This window comes from Tamandua tetradactyla, chromosome 1, assembly GCF_023851605.1.
Source record: "Tamandua tetradactyla isolate mTamTet1 chromosome 1, mTamTet1.pri, whole genome shotgun sequence".
In the NCBI taxonomy this organism is placed as follows: Eukaryota; Metazoa; Chordata; class Mammalia; order Pilosa; family Myrmecophagidae; genus Tamandua; species Tamandua tetradactyla.
Genome location: NC_135327.1, coordinates 178,025,751 through 178,036,416, shown reverse-complemented (window position 1 = coordinate 178,036,416; position 10,666 = coordinate 178,025,751). Strand labels below are relative to the sequence as shown.

At 37.1% G+C, this 10,666-nt stretch overlaps 1 protein-coding gene and 1 pseudogene across 6 annotated transcripts in view; one reads left to right on the top strand and one right to left on the bottom strand.

Annotated features, from left to right (window-relative positions):
* Window positions 1–2,290, top strand: part of CNOT4 (CCR4-NOT transcription complex subunit 4) — a 171,386-nt gene extending 169,096 nt beyond the window's left edge. For 4 of the 6 annotated variants that reach the window (XM_077141656.1, XM_077141416.1, XM_077141575.1 and 1 more), the window contains 2 exons: window positions 2–214; window positions 903–2,290. In XM_077141656.1, coding sequence (XP_076997771.1) covers window positions 2–214; window positions 903–1,204 — 515 coding nt within the window. In that variant the 3' untranslated portion in view covers window positions 1,205–2,290. The remainder of the gene's footprint in view (window position 1; window positions 215–902) is intronic. The other 2 variants (XM_077141806.1, XM_077141732.1) reach the window with 1 other exon arrangement.
* A 2,030-nt stretch (window positions 2,291–4,320) lies between these two features.
* On the bottom strand, window positions 4,321–6,949 carry LOC143667252 (tudor domain-containing protein 3 pseudogene; annotated as a pseudogene).
* Between the last annotated feature and the right edge of the window lie 3,717 nt (window positions 6,950–10,666).

Here is a 10,666-nt window from a genome sequence, read left to right as displayed (position 1 = left end):
GACAACAGCAGTTCTGTAGAGAGTTTAAGTATGAAGGAATGGCAGGACGGGCTAAGGGCACTTCTACCCAACATTAACATCAACTTTGGTGGACTGCCCAATTCTTCTTCCCCCTCCAACGCCAACCACAGTGTACCAACGTCCAACACTGCCACCACCGACAGCCTGAGTTGGGACAGCCCTGGCAGCTGGACAGACCCAGCCATCATCACAGGTAACTTTCTCACTCCTTCAGCTCCACTGATTGCCATCATTTGGTTTTTAGCACAGGTTAAATAAAAACGGAGGTCTCTTCAACATAAGTTTATTTGCACAAAGCCACAAATGTGAAGTGGCTCGTTTCATTCTTAGGAATCATGCAGTCTTGGTTAACTCCATTTGCCTAGTTGTGTAATAAAGCATTTGATGCCTAGGTTGCTTCTTTTGTTCTAAATAGGTGTTAACATCTGGCAGCATGTGTGTATTTTATAGGTTGCAAAGTACAAAAGGGTCTGACTTACCCTTCTTAAAAGGAACATACTCCACTTAAAAAAAAATAAAGCTCTCTATTATAAGGCTATCTTGTTTATGTATCTTTTTTTTAGATAAGAAGAAGCACAATTGGGACATATTGTCAAACAATTCTTGGGACTCAGTTTTTGTAGTTCTGCCCCTGTGACAGTGGAAAACTGTCGCTGTAGTTGAAAAGGAAGGCATGGGTTGGTATGGAAAATAAATCTTGGTCATGAGTGGAGGATAAAAGGAATACAGGATTAAAAAAGGTCTTATTTGGAAGAAGTTTAAAATTGTTATTTTTTCTGTTCCTTTTGGATACACTGATCACATTTAAAACAATTTGTTAGACTAACTTCCTATCCTTTCTGCACAAACTCATCATTTTCCCTCTTGTTTTCTTTCCTTAGGTATTCCAGCATCTTCAGGAAACAGTTTAGACTCTCTTCAAGATGACAATCCTCCACACTGGCTAAAATCCCTTCAAGCCCTTACAGAGATGGACGGCCCCAGTGCTGCTCCATCACAAACACACCACGGCGCCCCCTTCAGCACACAGATCCCTCTGCACAGAGCCAGTTGGAATCCCTACCCACCTCCTTCAAATCCTTCCAGCTTCCACTCCCCACCTCCAGGCTTTCAGACAGCCTTCAGACCCCCCAGCAAAACCCCCACAGATTTACTACAGAGTTCAACACTGGACCGCCATTAGGGAAAGAGGAGAAACCATTAGAAAATGCAGGATTTGACCCACCCTGTTTTCTCCCTTTCGGCCCACCACCCACAGTTCCCTTCTCATCTCTTACGTTCTGAAGAATCCAGTTCCTGATCAATTTTTTTCTCCCTACCCCCAGATGCAGTGTGATCACAGGGTCATTACCATCTTTTTTTTTTTTAGTTGTAAAAGTTTCTGTTGATCCAACATTTGAGTGACACTGTTGAATGTTTCCTGAAATGCCTTTTTAAGGAGGAGGGAAAAAAAGAAATCAAAGGGCAGTCTCGATACTTAGAAAATAACTGTTTGTCTGTTGCACATAATAATGACATAATCTGCTTAGCAGAAATTGACGATTAATCTATAGGAAAGGTCAAATAAATGCATTATCAACTGCAGAAGTTTGAAAACCAGGTTAATTTAATTGAGATTGCTAAATGCATGGGGGAAAGCAGTGGTCCTGGTATCCATCTTGTATTCAGCTTATCACTATTGCAGAAAAATGCTTTTAACTTAATTTAATTTTTAATTCTTTTGGCAAGTTTATGCAGAGGACTTGATTGCATTGTTAAGCAAAAGAATTTATTGGAAGTTGATGGAATGACAAATTGATCTTTAGTAGTAACTGGCCGATTGCTTAAGAGTTTATAAGAAGGGAGAAAGTGTTTTTTTTTAAAGGAGAAAAAAAAATTGGCTTTAGATTTAAAGTAAATTCAGATGTTTTAAAGAAAAAAGTATTCACAGATTTAATACCTATACATAAGAGCTGAAATACAAGTGATTTCTTCACTCTCTCTCGGTCAGAATCTTTTTTTCTTTTACATGAAATTCATCTGATCAGGGCATTCTGAGATAACACTGCTCTGGGGCCATATGATCACCATCTGGAGCAAATCTCTGACCTCCTTGCCTGCAGCTTTTACTTAACCCTGTAGTTTCTGGACGTTTGTGCAGTATTGAAAAGACAGGAGAAAAGAAAACAGAAACCTGGTTATAACCTGACGCTAAAACTAAAAACAAGGAAATGTACCTCTTTCTTCAGAATTAAAACTAAAATCTTAAATAAAACAAAATTTGATGATGCTCCTTGGATTGTTTTTTTTTCTTCCAGTTTTATTCCTTTTTAACATTGGTGTGAGTTTGAAACGCTTGTGATAAGTAGCCTTCAGATGTTTCCATTTGATCTTACTTCAACAAATCAGGGTGGTTTAGATGAAGCATTCCCCTTCCATTGATTTTCAGTAGGAGATACCTCTTTGTGCTACTATATCACAGAGAACAAACTTTCCCAACTGAGAAGGCTCATCTGCCCAAAATGGATGGGTTATTGATGGACTGAGATGTTGGTTCCCTTGGAGAGACCTGGCAGAGGCAGCAGCCAATTTGCCATACATGTAGTACCATTGTGTGAATGCCATGAGATTGGAAAACACTGATGTAGACAACCCACAGATACAAATCTTTTATAACTGATTATTCTAGGAAGTACCTAATGATAGAGAGATGTGACACCACTGACCAAAATAGGGTAGAGGGTAGAAATTAAATGTTCCCTGTCAGAATCCTAGGAATCTGTATGGTCTGGATGTCCTGCTTTGGGCTACATTCCAAAATAAAAAGCTGGAATTGGTTTATTTTCAGCTGCGTCCATTAAGAAAATTTTTGTAGGATGCATAGAATTAATTAGATCTTCTAAATCTTATATTCTGTAACTTATGAATGGTTTTCTCATCTTTTCCTTTGCCTTGTACCTTTATTTGCTACCAAAAAAAAGTTTTACAAGTTTTTGAGGAACTTTAAACAAGATATTCTCAAATAAATGTCACCATAGTAGCTGTTGACATGGTGAATAGTAAATTGTTTTTTTAAGTTAGCCAAAATCCTGCTGTGGTAGAGAGGAAATCACTAGAAACCGCAGGTTCTTTTTGTCATGTGAGCTTTTGTTTTGATCTCCTGAACCTTCATATTGCACTGCAAAGTGATGGACCATGGCACGGAGATAATATTCAAATAGTAGCAAATGGTAATCAAGGCTCTTTGTAGGAGGAAAGGGGGAGATGGGGCATATACCCTGAGATATGAGTATATAAAAAATGTTGCTTTTTCTGTAAAAGAAAGGAAATTCTAGCTTGCAAAGTAGAATTTGTGATTAATCAAATTTAAACAAATATAAAGCACATATTTATTTAAAAGCATATTTATTGTTTAAAGACTAATTAAAAATTACAAATTTTTAATACTTTATTAAAAGTAGAACCTTCAATATCTTAAAAGCTCCTGTGTGCCTTTTTCCAGTTATACTTACTTTTCTTTCCTCATCATCCGCAAAAAAAACATTATCTTGATTTCTGTATTAATTTTCTTTAGCATTTTTACTACCTTCTATATATTCCTGAACAATACATCGTTTCATTTTAAAAAGCAGAAGTTAGTAAACCATATTCCTCTGTAAGGAAAGGATAATACTATCACTATCAGATAAAGGCATTTAGGAGAAGGTAAATTAAAGAGAATCTCTGGATCATAGTTTGACTTTTAGCTTCTCTGATAATTTATAAGAGCCCCTCTAGGGGAAACAGTTGGCAAGATCATGAGTAAGTTCTAGAAAAGACAGTTCACCACAGCTGGGGCATCTGACAGGGCTGTAGCATGAACTCAGTACCGAATGTCTGGTAGAAATGTGATCTGAAGGAGGGTCTGCTCTCTGTTTTCTGTGTCTAAGCTCATGGCTTTCCTCCAGTTCTGTGGAGCAGATCAAAGCACAATAGTTGAGGGCATAGGTGGGTAAAATAAATATCAGGTGATAATCCACCAAGGCATGAAGGAAGAGAGAAACTTCATTAGGCATGGTCAAAAACAGTTAACTATAGAAAAAAACATGAGCCAGATTGACACAGGCAGTCTGTTGATAAAATAGCAGTGGGAATCTTGCTATTGACAGACATCGACTGTCTCTTGGATCACAGTACTCAGATCTGGACTTGTCGTGCTTTGGTACACAGCTGTCATTCTGAGTAATTGTCTTCACCTCCATTCTTGGATTCAGGTTTTTCCTATATTTTTATATCCCACAACCTAACCTTGTTTATTTGATTTTATTTTCTTTTTTTTCTTTTTTTTTTTTAATAGCACATTGGTTTTATTGATGGCGGAAGAAAAAATCTTGGTATTTGCTTTATTTAACTTGGTATTTTTTCCCATTCTTTGTAAGAGTTGAATCTTTTTTTTTTCCTTTCAAAATCTGCTTTCTCTTTCTTCAGATAACAATATCCACTGTGACTGCTCTTGCTCTGAAGGGAAAGCAGGAGGTCTAGCAACAAGTTTTGGCCTGGTTGTTGCAGTCAGTGGTTCATTTCTTCTGGAAGATTCTTTTCATATTAATTCCGAGCCCGAGGAGGCTGGTAAAACTGCTGGGTTGGCCGAGTTGATCGTCTTGGCTGGCCATCACCTCCTCTTCAGAATTCAAGAGTTTGGTCATAGGTACTTTCTTCTTCCCATGCCTCTGTATGAACTGGCCTGATGTTGCTTAGTAGCACCTCTTCATAGTTTCCATAATCAATGAATTTAACAACTGCTGTCATACCTGAAGAATGGAGAGCTTCAACTTCTGCTCGGTAAAACTTGTTGTCTTCCCAATAAAGTGCAAAACATTCATCTCCAGGTTTCCACATTTTTGCATACTCCATAGGAATAGATGATTCTAGTACTTTTTCTGGTTTAATTGGCCCTGATCTTCTTTTAGGCCCACTATTATAAAATATTTTATCATCATAAGGTGTAGCTGGAATGGGTCCAGATGACTTAATAGGTCCTCCCCTTCGGTGCCATTTCCATCTCTCCATTTGGAAGATCTATGAAACTGTTAGTTCTAACAGGATTCTGGTAATCACTATTTACATCAAAATATTTTTTAGGTTTTATACCAGTGAAAGTTTCATTATTTATTGTTCGTGGTTTCTTGTCATAAAAATGATCAAGATTTGCTGTTTGGTTTTCTCTTTTTCCACGTTTTTGATAATTATAATCTATGGATTCTTGAGGAAGTGGATTTTCTTTTGCCTCTGCATAAGTTGGACCTTTACCTGGTCTGGTTTGCATAGAGTTATCTCTTTTCTTAAAAGCACCATTATTGTGCTGAGAACTCGAAGGATATGAAGTATCTTTAGTTCTATCGTATCTAGAATATGTTCTATCATACTTGTTTCTCTCTTCAGCCCATACTTCGGATCCTGAAGAAGTATTTGGTCTTTCAGAACCTCTGTTTCTAGGTAATCCCGTGCCTTCTAAAATTGACTTTGAATTTTGAGTGTCCCTTTGAAAACGAGGAGGTTTTTCATTTCTTGGCTGCCTGTTATCATTTCGAGGAAGATGTCTTGGTTGATTATTATCTTTTATTCCATTTTGCTCACCTATTTGACAATCTATATTGTCCCTGATGAAGCTGCTGTGGCTGAGATTTAGGTTCTTCCATACTCAAAGTTCCCATTTTGGACTCCAAAAAATCAAACAATGTGCTTGGTGCTGATGGCCTTGCATTTCCCAGATCCTCTTCATCTTCAGATCTTATTCTCCCCCTGCCTCTTCCTTTACCTCTCAGAGGCGGACCTGTAACAGGTTTTTGTTTATTGCTATTAAGAAGTACATTCAATGCTGCTTCTAGGTTGTTGCCATTATCCATAAGAGCTTGCCTCGATGCTTCCTTACTGAAGCCCATTTCTGTTATGTGCTTCAGAGCTTTTTCATCAACCAGTTCTCTGTAGACACCTTCATGCTTCCCTTCAGATTTGGCTGACTTTTCTTTTTGTAAAACTTCCCTATTTCGATTACCACCAGCACTCATATTGAGATTGCTTCTACCACCACCACCACCTCCTCCAAATGTCTTGGTCTCTTTGCTCTTTGCAACTTCTGCAATAGCAGCAGTCCTTTGCTTTTCAAATTCATCATTATCATTTGTAGGTTTGACAGGCATAGTAACTTGCAAGGTCTTTCTTCGATCCAGTTCTCTACTATCCACTTCGACATGAGACATACACTTCTGTCCAAATGGCACAAAAGGAGGTGGTCCACCTTCAGTTCCAATATTGCTTCTATTGTGTTTTGACAAGCTTCTCTGCAATTCCCATTTTTCAATAAGGTGCTCCACTTCACCACCAAGAACTGTTGTGTTAGAGTCATTCAAGAGCAGGAATCCATTTTTAATGTCAATAATGCCTGAGAGCTTAATTTTAGTTCCAGGTGGTGTGTTCAGGCTTATTTTTGACATATAATTAAATTCTACTGCTGTGCAACTTATATGACCATCAGTCATCTGCAAACGCAGCATTCTTGGTGCAACTTGAGATTCTTCGTTATCTTTTGCTGCAGCAACATTGCGAATTTTTTGAATCTGCAACACACAGGGACCTTCAAGCTTTTCTACCTTTCCACCATTGATGTCACCAGGGAGGAATTTCTTGCCAATTGTTCTTAGATCTGTATTGAGAGCAATCGGGATGATGTCATTTATATTGATTTTGTCAGGAGAACTTGTGCAAGCTTCAATGCCTTTATCTGAAAGATACCAACCCGCCTGGGACCACGCTGCGCCGGGAAGCTCCACCATGGTAGCTGCTTAAGCCGGTGAAGGTGGGGGGCTGGGGTGAGGGTAAGGGGGAGGCCTCCTACTTGAGACCAAAAAAAAAGAAAAAGAAAGAAAGAAAAGAAAAAGAAAAAAGAAGAAAAAAAACCTCCTCTGGTCGGCTCTGCCTGATTTTATTTTCTTATCTTGGTGAAGCTACATCAAAGATTACACATACTTTAAGAAAAGGTGGATGGGAGGTAAATATTTTGGCAATTTGCACATCATATCTGAAAATAATATTCTCCTGTCACAATTGATAAAATCTTTCCCCTATACCTCTGGAAGCTTGTAGAATCTTCTCTTTTGTGTTCTTAAATTTCACGATGATGTTCTTTGGTGTGAGTCTATTTTTAGCCATAGTACTGGACACTCGAAGAGCTTTTTAAATCTAGCAATTCATGTCTGGTGGTCAAGGTGGCCTTGGTGGTCTCTGCATTCGATATACATACATTTTCAGTCCTTTACTCTTCAGAGAGTAAGATGCCAAATGTTTAGGGGAAGTATAGTTACCCTATTGTATGATGGTGGTGGGGTGTATACTGTAGAAGCTAGCTTAAAACAGCTTTCTCAATATTTATTGTAGCCCCACCTCATACCCTGTACCCCTGGATCTAGAGGTACCTGATTCTGTCCGTTTTTCTGCGTTTGAGGATTCTGTATGTGAGTTAGATTGGATCGCATCTAGGTTCACACCTTTCTTGAGTTGAGCTTTCTCCTATTGGCCAAGTGACTTTCCATTCAACTATCTCCTTTCCAGACCCCAATTTTTGTTGTTGCCTCCTCTGTTATTCTTTGTGTTTTTTCTTTAATTTTAATGGACTTTTAGAAAGACATAGTTTTAATCCACCATCTTATCCCAGAATCCTGCTCTGATTTTATGTTAATAAGCATAGCTTGGCAGCTAGAAAGGTAAAAGGAGAGCTATCTTTTGCTATTGGCCGATAAGTACTATCCAATAGCAAATATAGCATGTATTGCCCACATATTTCTTTAGCTTGAAGTAGTTTCTCTCTTTAATATCCTATTTTCCAATTAAGTTCTTTTGATGTATAGTCAATAATTCATTTTCTGAAAGAAAATCATACATGGGATTATGATCAAAATTGCAGGCTGGATGTTAAAGGGTAAGGGCTCTTTTTTTTTTTTTTTGCAGTTTGGAGAGATTATCAAGTCAGATAGATGTAGGTCATTTTTTAGGCTTAGCTGATTTAAATTCTAGAAATTTCAGAGAAGAAAAATCTTACCCTTAACTGTAATTAATTGTATTTTGAGAATATGTGATAAATTCAACAATGTATTTCCGTAGAGAATATGCTTTAATAACCCAATATGGAACTGAACTCAGTTAGTTAGAATAGTGTATGCCTATTCTTGAAGACATGGGGTATTCTGCACATTACTGCATTTTCTGTCAAATTTTTGGAACCATCATTTGCTTTAAGATTCTTATTATATTTATATTCTGTAACCTTTAAAAAGTCATAAAGTTTATATACCCTATACATAACAGTTAGACATTAGTCATGTTTATATCCTTTCTCAGATGTAGCTACTTCTACCCAAGTGATCTATCCAAGCGAAAGGATGACCAAGTTTATGAAATTCATTGAGAAGTAAATATTTGTCACAAAAATCAGTATTCATTGCTTTGTGCTTGTTAACAAATTTCCAATCTACTCCAGACTCCTCCAAGCACTTATAGACAGTTTCCTAACAGAAAGAATAATCTTTGAAAATACATTTCTAAAATTGTTTCAGAGTAATTGATTTAAGGAAAAAAGTATATGATTTGAAAAAAAGTCCCTTTAAGGGGTAAAATAATTATTTTTATTTGCAGTAACCCAAATGATTTGGGAAAGAAAATAAATATTGGCCCAAATACTCTGGACACCCCTTATAAGAATTGGCATTCTTAAAAATAGATTCTGATTTGATCCGTCTCTGAAGGAAACAGATTGTATTATGCAGATGTTTGTAAGTATAGTCATTGCAACTCCTATAAACTTCCTTTCGTAGTTGAAGGCAACAGATGTACAAAACCATTAGAAATTTGCAGGCCAAACACAATAGTTTTTGTTTCTGTTTTTTTGTGGACAAAATGATTTAAAAACTCCAGGAATCATAACTCAAAGGACATTTAACAATGCTTAGAGAAGCAATGATCTACAGCTTTCTAATTTCCCCCCAAAAGTTGAAACTGAAATAATGTTAAATTAAAATGCTTGATATATTATGTACCGTCCAGAAGATACTTTTTTATGTCGGAGTCTTAGTGGTATGAATTCCGATGCTTTTATCAGTCTCCATAATATATACAAAGTAGACAATAGACCCAAAGTTTGGTTTTTGTCTTCAATTATATTTTTCATGACTTGACTTTAGTTGTACTTTTCTGTTCTGTTCCTTTGAAATGCTCCAAGTGCTTTATCAGTTTTCTTGTTTATATTTATAAGGTGACTAAGGTAAGGGTGGTATCTCTTTCCTGTATATTTTAGCTAAGTGGTACTGGGAAAAAGAGTGTGTAGATAAACTGTATTTGTTTATCCCATAACACATAGGCTGTAAGTCAAAGGTTGGAAAAGAAATAGAACCCTTAGGGATTTCTTGTCTATTTTGTGCTTGTAGTGAGTTGAGCTTCCATTAAGCTGGACTACCAAAGTAGCCAGTGCTTCTAGATTTTAAGCAGATAAGGAACAAGAGCACAGTAATTGTCAAGTATTTGAAGGACAGTTATGTAGAAGAGGAAACAGGATGCCAGGAGTAAGATGGGGAAGAAAGATTTGGGTTCAATTTGGTGTAACGATTTTTAAAACGTACTGTGGACTAAGCATATGCCAGGTGCTTCACAGGGGTACAAAGATAAGATGATCCCTGCTCTCAAAGTTCTTAACACTCTGAAAAAGTTTGAACAGTTAGCTCTAAAACAAGAAATAAGCCTGAAGTAAGTGCCAGAGGTGCAAAGCATCAAGGTAGCTCAAAAAAGTGAGAGCTTTAAATAAGTTTAGACTTGGGTAGGCAAATCTAAACATGCTGAGCAAAGAAAGGCATCAGATTGAGACTCCATAGGACATGTTTAGAACTGCATCTCAGTTTGAAAGGAACGTGGAGTTTGTGTAGAGGACTTGTGAGAAAGAAGACCAAAGGGTGGGCTGGAGACTTTGTTAGAAATAAGCAGCTGACATTTTTCAGCAGGGGAGAGACATGATCAGACTGTGCTTTATAGATATACAATTGTAGGCAGGAATGGTGAAGATGGGGGGACACTGACCAGGGTTCTTTGGGGTCAATGAGAGAACTGCAAATGGACTGTCAATGATCCTCTGAAATTAGCTGTAAAATGTGGTATGTACATTTAATCAAAACATAAAAAGTGTCCATGATACATAAAAAAGTCCAATTGGTAATGTAGAAAATAGTCCAGGTTATTGAAGGTTATTGGCTGATACGGGGTTTGGGAATAGAAAAAAAAAGGTAAGAATTCAAGAGAAGTTTCAAACTGAAAAAAGGGAAAGAATTCGAGAGAAATTTCAGAAGTTCTAGAGAATTTTGATAAGTTCTTGGCTATATTTAAAGGATAGAAGAAAAACTATTTCAGAATCCTTAGATTTCTTCCATTTCTTCCACTAGACTTTCAGCTCTTTGAGAGCAGAAAACACATCTGTCTTATTAACCACCATATCCCTAGCTCATAAAAAAGAGCCTGGTACATAGAAAGCCCTCAGTAAATATTTTATGTAAATAATACTAAGATATATACTATGACTGTAGTTTTGAGTCAGACAGCTAGAATAATTGTGTTGTTTAAAACATTTGTGGAATCATGAAAAAGAACTAGT